The sequence below is a fragment of the Phalacrocorax carbo genome, chromosome 4 (genome assembly GCF_963921805.1).
Source record: "Phalacrocorax carbo chromosome 4, bPhaCar2.1, whole genome shotgun sequence".
Classification (NCBI taxonomy): Eukaryota; Metazoa; Chordata; class Aves; order Suliformes; family Phalacrocoracidae; genus Phalacrocorax; species Phalacrocorax carbo.
This window is the reverse complement of record NC_087516.1, coordinates 50862973-50880044: the sequence shown is the minus strand read 5'-3', so window position 1 is coordinate 50880044 and position 17072 is coordinate 50862973. Positions and strand designations below refer to the sequence as shown.

Below are 17072 nucleotides of genomic sequence, written 5' to 3'. Positions count from 1 at the left end.
AGAGAAACATCCGAAGTTGGAGGCAACTTGCTAGCCAGAGCAATTGAATGCAGACACATCAATACAAAACTCGATACAGAGAGGGCTGAGTGACTTGTTTGATGCTACTCACATCCCTCTAATCCACACGAGCTGCTTACTCAACAACAGGCAGTTTGAGGCTCTTCGGTATTGGAGCGCGGCTGTGTCTCAGTGGTGTGGGACATACAGGCGCTGGAGCTCAAACTGCCCATCTGTATCATCTGTATGCCCCTTGTCAGGCTTGGGGATGTTTGCATTGATCCCAGAAAGGAATAATAAGGTCTTCCTTCTTCCTCCCTATTCGTCTGCCCCAGCAGAGGAAGTAGGCTTGGTTACTAGGAGGAAGATGCTACCTCCAGATTCTTAAGGGTTCATCCCTGCCAGTCCCAGACCTGGCAATACTTGTATCTCTTCTGCCCTTTGCAAACCAACACCCTGTCCTGCTCTGGAGAGAGGATGTGAAAGCTCTGGAAAGCTTACTCCAGTGAAAGTCAACTGCAGACAAAATACAATTCTTAAAATTTCCTCCCTGTCTCGAGCTGTATTCCCTTTCCTTCTATTTCTGTTGTAGAAAGGGAGACTCTACAAACCTCACTAGGTGATGTTGATTTTTCTTTTTTTATATGGCAGCTGTTCGGATGCTCTGGTGATTAGCAGCAGTAAAAAGCCTTGAGGCAGATAGGCATGGCATCAGAATCAGTTAAAGCTTGCCCTCGTAAGAGCTTTATAATCTAAAGTTAGACAAAAGGTCTAATGGAAGGACAGTCATAGGATGTGGGTCAGACAGTGCTGAATACAAAGAAAGATGATGATCAGGTTGGTTCTGTTGAGTATTTTGTTTGTTTTCTAACCCTGCTGTAACAAAACATTGAAGAAATAAAACCCAGCTTCCTCACAGCTAGTACTTGGTTGGACAGACCTTTGCTTTCCCACGCTGGCTACTGTCTGTTAGGTCTTCCCTTCTCCTGCACTGTCAGTACTACTGAGATTTTTGGCTTAGCTTGGATCTGAAAGAAAAACAAAAATGAGCACTCGCAGTTTGCAACATTCTCAAACTGAGGAGGGAGTGTGACATGCAGCTAGGAGGAGTAGACTTAGGGACAGAGCAACGTGAGGAAGGCTTGGGGTGGGCATCACAGCACTATTCTGTCTTCTGTAGTCCACACAGCCCTGACATCTTCATTCTTTCTCAGCTCTGTGGTAACTTCTCCCAAGCAAGGCTGCTGGGAGGAGGGGTGGAGGGGAAGGTTAGGGGGTGTAAAAGATGAAGAACTCCTGGCTTGGGAAGGAAATTAGGAGGAGTAGCAAAGCCAGAAAGTCAGCTTTTGTGAAATCTGTAGTTTAACCTACCCTGGGAAAGTCTCCTTTCATTGCAGTATCCAGTGATTGCAGCTCCCTTTTCTTTTTCTGGGTCATAAACACTGCCTCTGAGGTCCCAGCCACAAGAATAAGGGTGGGAAACCTCATGCTTTGCCTTACAATGGTAGACATGATTACAAGCACAGGCTGCTGCCTCTGTGGGTCATATTGTGCTGTGGGTGTAGGATACCTGAGTTGGTCATTTAAAACACCTGTCTCATACAGCCATGTTACAAGACACTCCACAGCTTGGGTGCTGCTTCAGCTGGCACCCGGGACAGGAGATGTAATGATGTATGTGAGCGCTTGCATTACCAGTTTCAGGGCTAATGCTGCTAACCTGTCATCCTCATTAAATTCCCTGCAAGCCCCCTCTGACTAACAGCGGTCACAGGCACATGCATTATAGAGTGGAATATCTGCTGCAGGCTTCATGGGTCTCACTCCTTTTTCCTTTTCAGGTTACCAAAAATGAACGGCAGGTGATGAAACCATTGTATGACAGGTATCGCTTGGTCAAGCAGATCCTCTCCAGAGCCAACACCATCCCTATCATTGTGAGTAAAGCATTCTTTTAGGGGCTATTTCTTTGGTTTCGAGCTGAGGAAACTCAGCATACACTTTTGCATACAACACAATCACTAAGGCCAAGTCCCACCCTCCCTTATCGCTCAAAGACCAAGAAAATGAGTGAATCAGTGACACACCATATACTGAAGGTAGGCAAAGCTGGTCAAGGGAGTCTAGTGCCCACCCATGAGCCATGGGGCACATCTCACCTTGTGTTGGTTCTCTTCTTTCCATTGGGCTGCTGCTGTTACTTCATCATCTTGTGTTTGGCTACAGCCCCACTTCCCTTTCTTTACCAATCCACTCTGAGCTGTAGGTCTTCCAAGCTGCTTGGTTACACGGGATTGTATGTCAGGAACACAGACTCGCATGGGTCCCACAGGAGATACCAGTCTCTTTGGCTGAGAGAAAGGGCCAACAGTCTCCTGACACTTCATTTGTGTTAAAGAAATCCAGCAAGTGGTGGATATACCCTCATTTGAGTATACACCTCATTTGAGGTGGTGCTTTGGCAAGGAGGCATTGCCGCCAGCAAGGAATCCTGTGCACTCCCCTAGGGAGAAAATGCACTATCTCAAATTTTAGACAACTTGTGTAGGCCACTTTTTAAAAATTATTTGATCTTAAAAATATACGCAGAATACTTCTAGCCTGTCTGTGGAAAGAAAATTGTTTTGTGATGTTCCTGTTTACTCTGTCATGTATGATCCTTTACTTATTTTTGCTGTTCCCAAGCAGCGCTCATGTCCTGGCAGCTTTTCATATACCGCCAGTGACGTGAATGGACTGGCACAGCATTACTCAGTGCGGTCACACTGAAGTCGGGATTTTTTTTTTTCTGCAAATAGTGGGAGGTGGTCCTGCATTTAAAATAAAAATGCATTCCTCCTTGAAATTTGCAAAGCACTCCCCAAAATGTGTGCTGTGAAGATGGTGCTGGCAATCAGAAGGCAGAAACAGTTTAGCTGTGCATGGGCAGTTTAATGCAAAGCTCTCAAAAGAGAGCTCAGGTCCTGTTTAGACGCACAACTGAAATTGTACCGTGGCTAGGAGAGGAGTGACAAGACTGGCTTTCCTTAGCCCCTCTAGTGAGAACAGTGAGAGGTTCGTGCAGGGGCAGGATGCATTTGAAAATCCATCTCTACGTCATTAGGCATTGCAGTGGGAAATCAGGCTCCTGGAAAGCAAGCCTGGAGAGGCTAGCTGGACTTACACTGTAGCTCTGGAGAGCCAACCAAATGTTGTGTGTGCGTCTGGGCCTCGGGCTGGGGATTATTTTCTTGCAGCCTTTACTTTGTAGCTCCTGCCCAGCTAGTATTTAAGCATCTAAGCTTTTTTTTTCCTTTTTTTTCTTCTTAAAACTGTTTGGCAGTGATGTTCCTTGCTAAGCAACATCTGGAGAGAAAACAGCCCAATGTTCGGGGGTTTGCTGGGCATGTTTTTCTTTAAGAAGTAGATTTCTCCTGGTGATCCAGCAGTGAGCTGAGAGTGAATGTGTGGGTGAGAATGAGCTGAGAGCAGGTGGTGGAGGAGAAAGGGGTTCATAATGTAACGTACTTGTTAACACCTGTCACAGGGTTCCCCCTCCAGCAAGCGGAGAAGCCCTTTGCTGCAGCCAATTATCGAGGGCGAAACAGCTTCCTTCTTCAAGGAGATAAAGGTGAAGACCTCCAGCTGCTAACTAATTGCTCAGTTTGCATCAATTTTCCCCTTATACCAATGAAAGAAAATGATTGATATTTTCTCCATCAGTGTTGATTTTTTTGCAGTGTCCTCCTGAAAAATCAGTAGCTGCTTTAAGCCTCGCCAGTTCTGATCAAATTCTTCCCTTGTTGTAGATAAGACTACAGTATTTCCTTGGCTTTGCATTCTTTCCCATCCTTCTCCTTCCCCCTCCACCTGCACATAATATATTTTATTTTGCTTTCAAACAAAAAATCACTATTATCTTTGTATGTTGCTTTTTTTCTTTCTTTCCTCCTTTATTTTAATGACACTAACTTGTTTTGCGGTAGTTTGTCTCACTCCAAAGCTCTGTGGCTTGCACACAGCACTGTGGCAGGAATGAGCTCTCACAAAACTAACTCTCACACGTGGATCCAAACAGGGCACTTATGGGATCCATACCTACTCCCATTCACGTGCTTATTTTATCCAGGGCTCTTTGTCACCACCTTGTGAATGGTATTTCTAAGCAAGTCACATGAGGATGGAAGTAAGAACAACACAGTTCTGCTAGTTAACGCTTGGTCAGATTTGGATGCCAGGATCGTTGTGTTTCTTTCTTGTGCTGCTGTGGGGTAGTAGTTCTTGGTGGTGAAGACTGCTATGATATGGGGCTGCCTTCCCCTGAAAAGAGGGGAGTCCAACGGTTGACCAGGGCATGCAGCGTGGAGCTGGGCCCTGGCTTGCTTTTGTTAACCTCGCAACGTAACAGGGAAAAATGTGCTTCGGCATTCTTGGGTCACCTGTTATCCAGCCAGGGTTTGGTTAATGGAATAAATACTGCAAACCTAGACATCCAAGGTGGTTTGATTATTAGACAATTACAGTAGATTGTGTGTTATTGGAGTGTTCAAGGCACATATTCATTAAAACCAGATTGCAGACTGAACATGTTAATCTGCTGTTTGGAGGCTGGCTATTCATCATTGAGCTCTCAGTATTTTCTAGATAACAGCTGGATGAAATCTGCAGTATCAAATCTGGGTATTTTTGGTTTTTTTTTTTCTTTTAGTGTGACCTCTATTTTTCACCTATGTTTGCACCCAGAGTCAAAACTTACAGCTGTCAATTATGGTGATCTCTGACCAGCATGGCTGGTGCTGCACCAGGGCAGCATCACACCAGGTCAGCAGTGTCTTGCAGGGAATACAAACCTTGAGAGGTTTCTGACTGAAGATCAGGGTGACAGCCTTAAGCCCATTAACACTTACATGCCTATTAACACTTAAATGGGGCCCTGTGAAGCTGCTGTGGCCAAAAGGTCCCAAAACTCTCAGGTGATTTGATTTTTGGTTTGTTTTTTTGTGTTGTGTTTTGGGTTTTTTTTAAGAATTTGGGAGAGTATTGAAAGGTGATTTGAGCTGAAGCCTTACCAAACATTTGCGTACAATATCTTAAATATTGTCTGCATTGGAAAAAACCATTGGGAAGCTTGCATGCTGGGAGTGCTGATGATGGGATAGTCTGGAGATTTTATATTTGTAACTGTAGAAAATTTAAATGCTTCATGATTGCCTCCAAATCCAAGCAAGTGCAAGCCAAATCGATCTAGTCAATGAAGATCATTCTGGTCTGAGGTATAAATGCCAGTGCAGGTTTAAAATAAAATTCCCATGTGACACTTGCTTAAAGCAAAGGCTTTAGATGGCCATTTCCATTCAAGTTCTCGCCAAGAATCCTTTTAATTAGCCCCTTCATTTTAAACAGCAAAATGCTTTAAGAGGTCTTGTGACAGCCAGATGTAATGTTTTGGCACTGAGGTCTAAACAAGTGAAATTTCTACACTTTCTTTTCCTCCCATGGGCTTCCACTGGCAGGAGGCTTGCTCCTGAGCTCCGGGCCAGAGTAATCCTTGCTGGCGTGGGCAGCGTGCTGGTGCCCTGGAGTGAAGCAAGTGAGACAAAGCTCGTGGGTGTCAATGGGGGAGAGGCTGCTGCCAGATTTACAGATTCAAGTTGCACTCTGCATTCATCCTCGGCAGCAGTTTGTCACACTGCTTATGCAATTTGTCTCTACTTTCTCTCTAGAAGGAGAAATCAGAAGCAACTTGCTCTCCCAGGAAAGGGCACAGGAGCTCCTCCTTTGGTGCCAGAGAGATTCCCTTAAAATAAAGTGTACCATTTTTATTGTTTAGATTGACTTAGCAAATCCTCCTCCATGCTGCAGCAGGATTGGCGTTCTCCTGCTTCAGTCCTAGTTGCCCGTACCCGGCAGGGCAGGACAGCATGCTTGTGGGACTGGTAAATGGCAGTGAGTGATGGTCTCCCTTCCCCAGCACAGCCTGAAGTTGTTTGCAGGATTTAAGGACAATGCGCAACTGCTGTTTTATGACTTCTGTTTAAGCTATATAATTTATGTCTGGAGAAACAGTCTTACCTAAATATTGCTTTAACTTTTGTAAGTTCCCAGCAGATTTTCCTGAGGTGTTTTCAAACTTCTCTGTATCTTTTATCATCACTGTTACTCAAAGTTTCTCTCCAGTTAATCTTTTTTTCATCTTCAAGCCTCCATCTTGGTTATAATTCTCAGCCTGTGGCTTTGCATTGCATTTTCATGGCCTAGAGCTTTAACATAAAGAGAAGACTCTGGGTAAACTCTGATTTCATGTAAATCTATGCATTTATAAATCATTGACTTTGAGTATTTAATGGGACTATGCCAGGTCCTACTGTTATTTTCTCCCCTTTTGCTTGAAATGTGGGAGCAATCTCTTTGGAATAATTGAACTATTCACAAGGAATCACATGAATAAAAGTAAAGAAAATGGCTTATTTTGATCCCAGTGCAAAGATTTTTTTTTTTTTTTACATACACTTGAAGACTTCAGTGATATTAGCCCTCAAAAGCCTTTAAAGATATGCAAGTGCTTAGATCCTTCCTGGCTGAAGTTATGTGGTTGTAAAATAAATATATATCTATCCGTACATAAGAGACTTACTGACCATGCTGGCATTTATTACCTTCCTCTAATGCTCATGCATCATTCCTTATATTAAGGTTGAAAATTACCTTCTAGAAATGTCTCTGTAAGTAAGAGAAAACTGGGCTCTGTTCCCTGAAAATCCAAATGATTTCTGGACAGTGTCGCAGGACAAGCCCTACATTTGAGAACGCTATGAATTAGCAAGTACCAAGCGCAGCAGAGTCTTTCAAATCTTGTGCCTATAAATTTGCAAGAAATGTGAATGCAACCAGTTCATCTGTGTAGTTTGGGGAAATCGCATTCAGCAGAGTGTTTCCACTCCAATTTTTAGTGACTTCCAGCTAAATGGTACAGAGCTGATGTTGGGAACACGTTAGCAACAGCAGTCCTTTTACAGTCAGTCACATCCCACATTTGGGGCATTGAAAGACTGATCTGAGCTCATTGATATCGCTGTACGAGCATTTGAGGCCTTGAATTTAGCCATTAGAGAGAGCTGTTGAGCTGCATCTATTGAGAGAATATTTTGCATTTTAACCCGGCAATCGGTACGGTGCCGGGTGTGTTTGTAGAGCCTGGCATGTATGGTTTACACAGTGTGCATAATGGCTGTGTGTGGTTTTATTTACATCAGAATACATAAATGAAAGAAATCAACAGGTTGCAAAGAACCCTAGGTATTTTTTCAGACAGTGTTGTTTCCTTGGGTCTCGTGAACCAATCTGAGTTGGTGGTCACAGTTTCTCTGACATGCTTTGGGTATAGGGTGTGTTGCTGGTGGTCTTCTGGTGTCCTGTATTGCTTAGCAATTAAAGTGCTTGCTCTGCCTATCCACTCTTCATGTGTGTTCCCCAGTGCATGTGGTGAAAGGAGGTACCTGTTTCTGAGAAGGGAAGCAGTAACCTATTCTGTTATGGGGGTGCTCTGTCCCTCTCTGTAGGAGGAAGAGGAGGGGTCTGAGGAAGACAGCAACGTGAAGCCAGATTTCACAATTACCATGAAAACAGATTTCAACGTGCGTAGCTTCTTGGATCAACTAGAAGATGATGCCGATGGCTTTGTTTCCCCAGTGGATGATAAGATGCCATCTCGGAGCAATCAGGATATGGGGCTTTCAAATCTCCATGAAGCATCCATGTAAGTTGACTTCACAGGCAACTTCCAAAAGTAATTTCTTGCTAAGATAACATTTTATTTGTCAGAAAAGTGTCTAGATTTTTTTTTCCACTTATGATCTGAGTCAGAAGTTTTTGCGCTTTATTTTAAAATGCAATAGACCCTCATATAAAAGGTTTTGGGAAGAAACTACCTTGTCTTGATACTGTTATTTACCTTCTGCATCTTCGGATTCTAGCACTAAATAGTAGCTCACCTTCACCAGTGGCAAGCCTTTATCATAGAAACAACCCTGTACTCTACAAAGTTTCCAGGTTTTGGAGAGGTCAAGTTGAACTAGCTTTGCTAGTTTCAAGCACCCTGGTCTGATGCAAACACATGTAGGTCGTAGCCTTAAGTCACGACCATTGAATCTTGATCCTGTAAAAGTCACCAAAACCAGACCTATCTTTAGCAAGTAAGTTTCACAGAAGTGAGTGGTGAATTGTGAAATGCACACTTCACCTCCTTAGAGGCTTCTGCTTGAGTGTACGATCGTTGTGCTGAACTAAATTCAGAGGGGTTTTTGTTGCGAGTAACATCAGGTTGCCAGAGCTGCTTGCAGGAGCAGCTCCACTGCTTGGCTTATGTACAGCCATACATATGTTTCCTGTTATAATTGTGTACATACGTATAATATCTTTTTATATTTAAACCCAACAGCCCTGAACTCTTAGAGCAGCTCCAAGAAGTCAGGGAAGAGAAAAAGCGAATCAGAAAAAAATTGAGAGACTTTGAAGATAATTTTTTCCGACAAAATGGAAGGTAATAATTTCTCAGCTGTCTCTCTGTCCTTCAGCTACTTTTAATCTGTTCGGCATCTACAAAAACCTCCAAATATGGAAAGCTATCTGAATTCACTATTACATGTTTCTTCATCGTCATCAGTGTGTTTACCCATATCCATTACAGTTGCCCATTAAAATGAATTACTTCCACCCCTCCGAAAGAATTTCAGGGACCACAGTCTCTTTGAAAACTTTATCTTAGCACAAGCAGTGGGAACCAAAGTACAGATTGTAAAAATCCAGCTGCCTCTAGCGCAGCTGACAGGAATGATGGAAGTGTTTCTCTGTGATAGAATAATTGGGTTTTTTCCTCATGACAGAATTCAGACACCAGTTTAACAAGTGTTTCTGCTTTAGTGTAGCTGGGTTTATAGTTTTCAAAAAAGTTCCTCATTAATGAGCTGATAGAATGTTTTAATGTATTTATACTCTTAAATTATCTTGTTATTTTCTTGCCACCAGCCATCATCCTTAGAGGTTCCAGTAAAATCACTGAAAACTTTAAAGTTTCATGTAAACTAAGAGAAATCTGATCAGATATCATCTTCCTTTTCACAAGTGTGCCTGTTCATGTAAGCAATGTGGTGCCAAGCCGGGAGAAGCTGTATCTCATTTTGCCATGCCAGCAGGCTGACATTCAGATGGCTCCTGAAATGTTTTTCAACTCTTTTATAGAGGCTGGCAATTTCAGAGAAGCAGGGCATGCTTCAAATAAGGTTTTGCATTTGGATCCATGGGATTGTGTTCAGCCTCAATATACAAGTGTCCCACGCTTTGTTGGAGCAGTTTGTTTGCCCCTCTTTCCCCCCCACCCTCAAAGGATAAAAGTTTTGGTTTTGTTTCCTGACGGGGAGTGGAGAAGAGCTGCTTTGTAGGTCTTGTTGGGGGACAGAGGGAGGCTGCTGAGGGAAGACTTCCTGTTAGAAAAATCCTCATGATCTGCTTTCACTCCCACTAGGAACGTGCAGAAGGAAGACCGCACTCCCATGGCTGAAGAATACAATGAATACAAGCAGATTAAGGCCAAGCTGAGGCTGCTGGAGGTCCTGATCAGTAAAAGAGATATTAGCTCCAAGATCATGTAAAGGAGGAGATTGGTTTTGCCAGTAAACAAAAAGGAGAGAACACCAAATGGACAAATGCATGAAGTGGATGCAGCGGGAGCCTGGCTGAGGAGAGCTGAGGAGCTCCCTGGGAACTGAAGGGCCATTCCCAGAAGCAGGAGGGGGAGGAAAGGTGGCTTTCCATCACTCTACACTTGCTGTTGCCCCCTCTTTCTCCAGGCCTGATGCCCAAAATGGAGTTTGCCAGTGTAGGAGACGTGACACTGCACTCAGTGACCTCACTGAAGGGATCCTTCTGGTTTGATTTGCTTACAGATCCTGTAATATTTAAGAATATCAAAGCCAGCCATGCTATTCTTTTTTTCCCAGGATATCACAGCAAGAGGCAAAGTAGGATGGATAGTGATTAAATCATCAAATAGCTTCTCCTTTAGTTTAACAGACAGGTGCCCTGACTGATCTCACATGAAGGCACAGGTCAGATAGTGCCAAGACTGTTCTCTTGTAGCTACAGTAAAATTTGCTCAGACTTTTGACCTGACTGTGTGGAGTCCAGCATCTTCTGTTGCTCTAAATAAATGCTGTAAGAATCTCCCAGTTATCACCCAGAGCTGGTGTGAGTTGCAGTTTTGCCTAGGCTTGAGTTGGGTTTTCTTCCCACTTTTTGATGACCCGTTCAACTGAAGTAGAAGAAAGTGCTTGCGTCTGTCTGGGATAGCAAAGAAAATGAGCCGTGCAGCAAGGTTCTTGCCAGCTTGTTCCACTTCGAAGGTGATACTGTAATATTATGACCATGTTTAGGCAACTAGGAGGAAAAGAGGTTTTAAAAGCTTTAAATCAGAATCCCTTGGGATTTTGGTAGCTCATAGGTTAAACGTCTGGCATCGGGTATCTGGAAGACCCACCCCATGAGTACGTGTGCGTCATCATCTGGTACAGACCTAAGGGTCCAAGCTGAACAGTCTTTGCGTGTGTCATACATACTCCCAAGCCTAAATTTTGTTCTTTCTATATACACCATCAGTCACACTACATGGGCTGCAGCAATAACACTGTGATGGTGGCAGCAGAGGATGGTCTTTTCTTCCCGGTGTGCATTGGTGGTATATCAGCGGAGGGGATGCTGCAGTGAACTGAAAGCCTAGAGCCACACCCTGCCTCTAGAAAGGGCCCGTGCCTCAGGTGCAGGTTTTGACAATTCAACATTTTCAAATTTGCTTATGACTTTCAGAAAAAAAAGTCCTGAGACACCTGATTCACGTGCTTGTGTCAGGCAGATGCTGCCTGAAGGAGTGAAAGGCAGCGAGTTCAGAACGTACCAAGTAGCCGAGGGCTCACAGTTCTGCAGTCTTGGGCCACCTGGGCTCGCTCTCCCGCTCCAGAGGCTTGTGTGCACCAACTCGCTCTCCCTGAGCCAGGGCTTGACCCTGATGTCTCAGGGAGAGCATTTCTGTAATGCTTTCTTCTGCATTGATCCCCCAGGGAGCTCATGTGCAGAAGCCAAATGGCTGAGATAGAATGCAGTGCCAGTTATCGTAGCCGGGCCTCGCCCAAGTCACGCCGAAGGAGGCAAGAAGAGGACCCCCAGAACAACTTCTCTCCCTTCCTTCCTTCCTTATACGGGCAAGCGGGCTCACAGAGAGATGTATTTGGATTGCGGTACTTAGACTTAGCCCCTTCCACTTCCTGTATGTGCTATGTTAATTCTTGCCAAAACTGATGCTGAGGGTGTTTTGGTCTCTTCAGGATCCTATAAGCACTTCAAAAGGCAACCTTTTTCCAGTGGGTTTGCACATGCTGTTGCTACTTGGGATGGGTAAGGCAGTGATGTGCGTGCATTAGTGAAAGCACTTTGGAGGGGGACTCCCAGGTTGTTTGGTTTTGGATTGGTTTTTTATTACTGGTTGCAGAATTGCCTATCCCATATAAAATCAGTGAAGACTGAATTCCATATTGCCAAAGAGTCCAGAGGACTTGCGTGCTGACCTGAGTCTTGGCTTTTCAGAGATGCTGAGTTTCCATCACTTGAAAGATGTGGGGCTCTGCCTCTGCAAAACTGATCCTTGGAGCATGTTAACTGGCCTGAAAAAATGGGCTCAAAAACTGCTTTTGAAGATGTTTGACTGGAAGGGAGGCCTGACCAGGGTAAGCCCTTGTCTGAACACAGGGCAGCCCTGGAAAACAGAGCTGTGCCTTTGTCCTTCAGCCTGCGCCTATGGGCTCTTCCTCTCAGAGTCCATAGTGAGTTTTCCCTGATTATTTTAGATATTTTAGATACAGCAGCTGAGCCAAACTGGCTGCGGTGTCACTCTGCTGGTAGAAACGTCGGATGAGAAAGGTGTTGGGTTACGACAGTCCTTAGCGGTGGCTCAGTTTGGTATGGTTCAGGCCCAGTTCAGCAAAGCAAAAGCATGCACGGGGAGCACGTGCCTCAGGCTAGGTCTGCATTTGGGATTTTGCTGAATTACAATGGACTGAAGCTTCGGTGCGTTGCTGAATCTGGGCCTGGACATCTTTATTAGGGACAAGAGAAGCAGTTTCTGCCCTTTCTTCATAGTCATACATTTTCCCAGTGGGCCAAGGCTTCCCAGGAGTATGTTTTCTCTGCTTATTTTTAAAAGCCTGTTTGCACTGTGTACTGATAAATTACCTGTTTTGCTGGGTTCTGCCCCTGACAAATCTTGATTAAATGATACGTAGGGAACAGTTCATTTTATTTTTAAACTGATGAGATTGTAGCATTTTCTGATGCTTAGTTACTGCTGTTTACATGGTATATTGCTAGAATTTCAGATAGTTTATATGAAATGTAAGTACAATTATGCACTTTAGAGAGTTTATATTTTTGAACTTTGAAAGCTAAAAGTTACAAAACCTGTTAACTGAGATTGTACATTAAAAGAAAAAAAAAAAAATGCCTAGCCCTCTCTCTTTTTAAACTGTTCTTTTCAAGTCTTTCCCTGTGGCAAAAAAAAAAAAAAGGGAAAAAAAACCGCCAGCAAACCCATACAAACCATCATCCGCCTAGTTGCAAAGGGAACTGCTAGGAAAGACCGTCCTAGAGAAATGGATTTTAAAATTCCAGTCCTGGAAAGACACGTACAAATGCTCAGCTTTCTGTCCAGGGTTTGCAGATGCTGTGACTCGCCGCTCCCAAGCCTGCGCAGGAGCAGGGCTCCAAGACCTGAACAGTAAAATGTTGTCTTTGTATCTCCAACAGATGATCTGACTTCCCACTAACCACAAATAGCCAGAAGCGGTGTTTGTCCTGTCACACTCCTCTAAGTCAGTCCAAGCAACGCCTGTGTGTTTTGTTTGATGATTTGTCTCTGCCAACATCAATGGCTATTGACTGGAGAACATTAAATACAAGACCATGTTTTTAAAAGGTGTGAAGTACTGTACAAAAATCTACTTTATGTGATATAAATAACTTGTTAGTATCTAAGACGACCTGTTCCCATGTCACCAGAACAACCTCTCTGCTGGAGGATGGCAGTACGGTCTGTTGGGCTTCCCATCCACTGGGGCCATTTCAGACACGCATGTCTGTGTGTTACCACATTGTGGTATAATAAATCTTTGCGGTTTTTTTTTTTTTTCAATTATGACAATGAATGGGTTGTGGGCAAAATAAGATTGCAAGAGTTAAAGATAGAGGAAAAACTTGTCATTCTTACAAGTTGCATTTGAGTTTATTCTGTTTACTCCTGAGTAAACAGTCAAATAATGGATGTCTATGTTAAAGGCAGTGAAATTAAAGCATCTGATCTTTTAATCATTTTGCTAAGGCATCAGTTGTTATTCCTGGTATGTGCAAGTTTCAGAGGGCATGTGCTGTCAGACACTGGAGGTGCTTCCTGAGTCCTTTTTGGAGACATTTGCGAATTGGTGATTCACCGGCCCTTGAAATGAGCTGCCGAGGCAGGAGCCAGGCTGTAGGCCTGTGACTGTCCCCGTGCAGCCCGGAGGCGAAGCTCGCCCTGTTCCAAAGCTCTCCCTGCTCGTGGGGCTGTGCCAGCGGCGGGCCCGGTGCCCGGGCTGAAGCGCTGGCCGGTCAGCAGGGTCTGTCCCGGGGCCGCGCTGTGGCCCTTGCCGGCTGGTGGCAACTGCAAAGCACAGCTGCCAAAGGCAGCTGGATTTTGTCATGCGTGAGACCAGCTGGTGCTTGGTGTATGTACAGGGTGGGGAGTTGTACTTCAGCTTGTTTTTCAGCTTGCTCCAGCTTTGCTCTTTCTGTTTCCCATCTCCTGGGGAAGGGATCCACGGACTTCTGGCTGTTGGGGAGGGAATTTGGGTCCAGGCTTGTTCCTCTAAGCCAAGGCAGAGGAGGGGGCTTCGCTTGCTCATGTGCAGATGGGGAAGTTAATTTTACATTTGAAAACTGTAACAAGTGATGCATTCATTGACCCGCAAGTGTGAGATAATCTGGTGGAAACGGCTCGCTTCCTTCCTCTCTCTGGATGATGCCGTATACCTGAAGGGCCAAGGACCCTTATCCCAGTGGGTGGACTTAAAGTGTGCCTTCAGGGTTGTCGGAGGATGCCCATTCCAGCATTATCCCCTGCATGTGTTACAAAAAGTGCAGTGAGCACCAGGAGCATCAGCAGAACCAGAGCGAAACCTGGGCCCCGTGCCTGGCGCACGCCTTGGGGCTGGGCTGATTTCATGGTGGTGCGGTGGGGAGTGATGTTGTTCATTCGCCCTTGGGAAACAGGCCAGTGGTTCATGTGCGCGGACCGTGCTGGAGCCTGACCCTGTTGCAGCTGGGGTTAACAGCCATCTCCTTACTGACTGCAGCAGGGCAGCCCATGGTGTGAGGCGTGTACACGGTAGCCCAGGGCTCAGTTCTTCCAAACCCTTTGCTGTGTATTTTGTGATACTGGTCTGACTGCAAAATTCACATGTATGGAGAGAAATCTCTCCCTTCATCTGTGTCACCTAAATCCCTCTCTTGCTTCGCTGAAGAGTAGCTGGTTGTCTTATTTGCTGCCCCTGTGGTCCCTGTGTAGGGAGGGGTGAGGGGGGGTGAGCTGTATTAATGCTAAATGCAATGACATTCTGGTAAAGGGGGGGGGTGGGGGGGGGGTGGGGTGTTGGGGTTCAGAGGCAGAGAGCTGTTTCTGCAGAGTATTTCCCCTGCAAGCATTTACACAACACACAAACCAACTTTTTCAGCCATAAAATTTTAAATTGAGAGTGCAACTAGTGAAAAAGCGAGGGAGCTTACGCTGTGTAACTGCAGTGGGTGAAATCCTGGCCCTACTGAAAGCAAGCGTTGCTGTTTGTTCTGCAGTAATGCTCAACTGCATTTCAGCAATTTTTTTTAATTTTTTTTTTAAGAAAGGGGTAATGTAGTTACCCCAGCCTCAGCTGTCTGCAACAAACTCCTCCTCTTCCTTGACACTTGGGGGGGGTGGGAGGGACGGCTTGTCACAGACTGTCAAAAAATAAATTTTGCAATGATTTCACTACCTGGGAAAGTACAAAGTAGCTCATAGGCCATAGAGGGGGAGTAAGTGGGGCAGCGGGTGCCCAGGTAATTATACTAGCTTAATTAATTTTGCTAATGTTTGTAGCCTGCAGAAGTTAAATTCGAGAGCGCCAACAAGCAGAGAAGCAATATGAGAGCGAGCTGGGCTGGCAGCTCAGCAGGATTTCTTCCTGCTGCTTCTTCAGGGAGTTTCTAAGGTATCAAGAGTCTAGCCATGAACAGCCCACCTCCACCCCTGCGTGTCTGGGTGCTCCACATTAAGAACATTCATGTAAAACTGGTAAAAAGCTCTTGCCCTTGGGGCTGGAAGTGGCCTGACATCTGCAGCTAGTGAAGGGGCAGTTGGGTCTCACCAACCGGGATGGTCACAGGCGGCACAGGGTATTGTACACCTGTGGGACGTTGTATGTTCACAGTGATCCTTGTGCCTCCCTTTGGACACCTGCATGCAGTGATGAACCATTTCCTAGTATATGGCTATATGTGTACATCAAACAAGATATATTTATGCAAATAACTTGGTGTATGCCAACTGTTTGAGTTGGAGTGCAGAAGCCAGTGCGGGGGGGAAGGAGGGGGTTGTGCCTGACTGAAAAAAATTAATACTAATTACTTTTTTCTGACTGTATTAGCTGAGTAAAAGCAACTAGGTAACTCTGCCAGGCAGTGGATATATTCCACAGCTAATGAAACGTTAGCAAATATGGGCCTGGGCCTATGTTTACATGATTTATGTAAGCAAGTTTGATTTGAATCCACGGTGTCTTTTTTTAGTGTAAATGTATCAACAAACACTATGTGTACACGCTGCATTTTGTATAAAACAAGGAAATAAAACTATTTTGACAGCTGCTGTTTGGTGACAGGTTTTGTTACATGTGTGATGCTGCGAAGGGGGGGCTCAGCTCAGTACGCAAGTTTGGGGGGGTTGGGCAGCAGCCGTCACCCAGCCCTTGGCCCAGCAGCCCTGCACTGCCTCCCTTGTGCTTTGTCTTCCTGCCAAAAATGGGACAAGTGGGGCTGACTTTTAACTTCCCTCCCACCCCCATCTTGGGTTAAATATTACATTGGCCCAAAATGTGCTGTGTGCGCGCTGGTGGGCTGCTGTGCACAGGCCCCCGCCTGAGGGGTGCGCAGCCCTCAGCAGCCCCGGCCACTGCCGGCTCCTCTGTGTCCAACCATGGCTGGCATCTGCTAGTGGAAAACTGACATGTATATATGTGTGCATCATATATAAATATGTATATACACACAATTTGCATGTATATATTATATAAAATATATATACCCTTAGCTGTACATTGTGTGTAATAGCTACAGTAATACAACACATGCAGTACACTATGCGCCACACGCGCTAGGTACAAAACGGATGTTCTAGATCCACTGTTACACAATGCTATACAGAGCTTACACAGTTATACACTACAGATCACACAGTGACGTATATACATTATATTGTGCTTATAGCAAGAGTATACATAGGCTAAATGCATATACCTATATGTGCATAAGGCGCCAGCTATACACACACGTTCTTTTTCACATGCATGCGCGCACACACTCACTCTCATGCAGCAGTCCTGGTTAACGGGCGGTCCCAGATGACTGGAGGCTTGCAGATGCAACGCCCACCTACAAGACGGGCGGACGGAGGATCTGGGGACCTACAGGCCTGTCAGCCTGACCTCGGTACCAGGGAAGGTTATGGCGCAGTTCAGCCTGCGTGAGCTCACCAGGCATGTGCAGGACAGCCAGGGCTCAGGCCCAGCTAGCGTGGCTTCATGAAAGGCAGGTCCTGCCTGACCAACCTTATCGCCTACGACAGGGTGCTCTGCCTAGTGGATGAGGGCAGGGCTGTGGACATTGGTTACCTAGACTTTAGCAAAGCCTTTGATATCATCTGCCACAGTAGCTGCCTAGAGAAGCTGTTTTTAAAAAAAAACCACCCCCAAAAAAAACCCAAAAATGTG

General features: G+C 45.1%; 1 protein-coding gene across 16 annotated transcripts in view; it reads left to right on the top strand.

The window, feature by feature from the left end:
- FAM13A (family with sequence similarity 13 member A) overlaps window positions 1–15950 on the top strand; it is a 137661-nt gene extending 121711 nt beyond the window's left edge. For 14 of the 16 annotated variants that reach the window (XM_064449935.1, XM_064449936.1, XM_064449933.1 and 11 more), the window contains 5 exons: window positions 1842–1937; window positions 3527–3610; window positions 7539–7735; window positions 8417–8518; window positions 9500–15950. In XM_064449935.1, the coding sequence (XP_064306005.1) occupies window positions 1842–1937; window positions 3527–3610; window positions 7539–7735; window positions 8417–8518; window positions 9500–9626 (606 nt within the window). In that variant the 3' untranslated portion in view covers window positions 9627–15950. The remainder of the gene's footprint in view (window positions 1–1841; window positions 1938–3526; window positions 3611–7538; window positions 7736–8416; window positions 8519–9499) is intronic. The other 2 variants (XM_064449937.1, XM_064449934.1) reach the window with 1 other exon arrangement.
- The last annotated feature ends 1122 nt before the right edge of the window (window positions 15951–17072 follow it).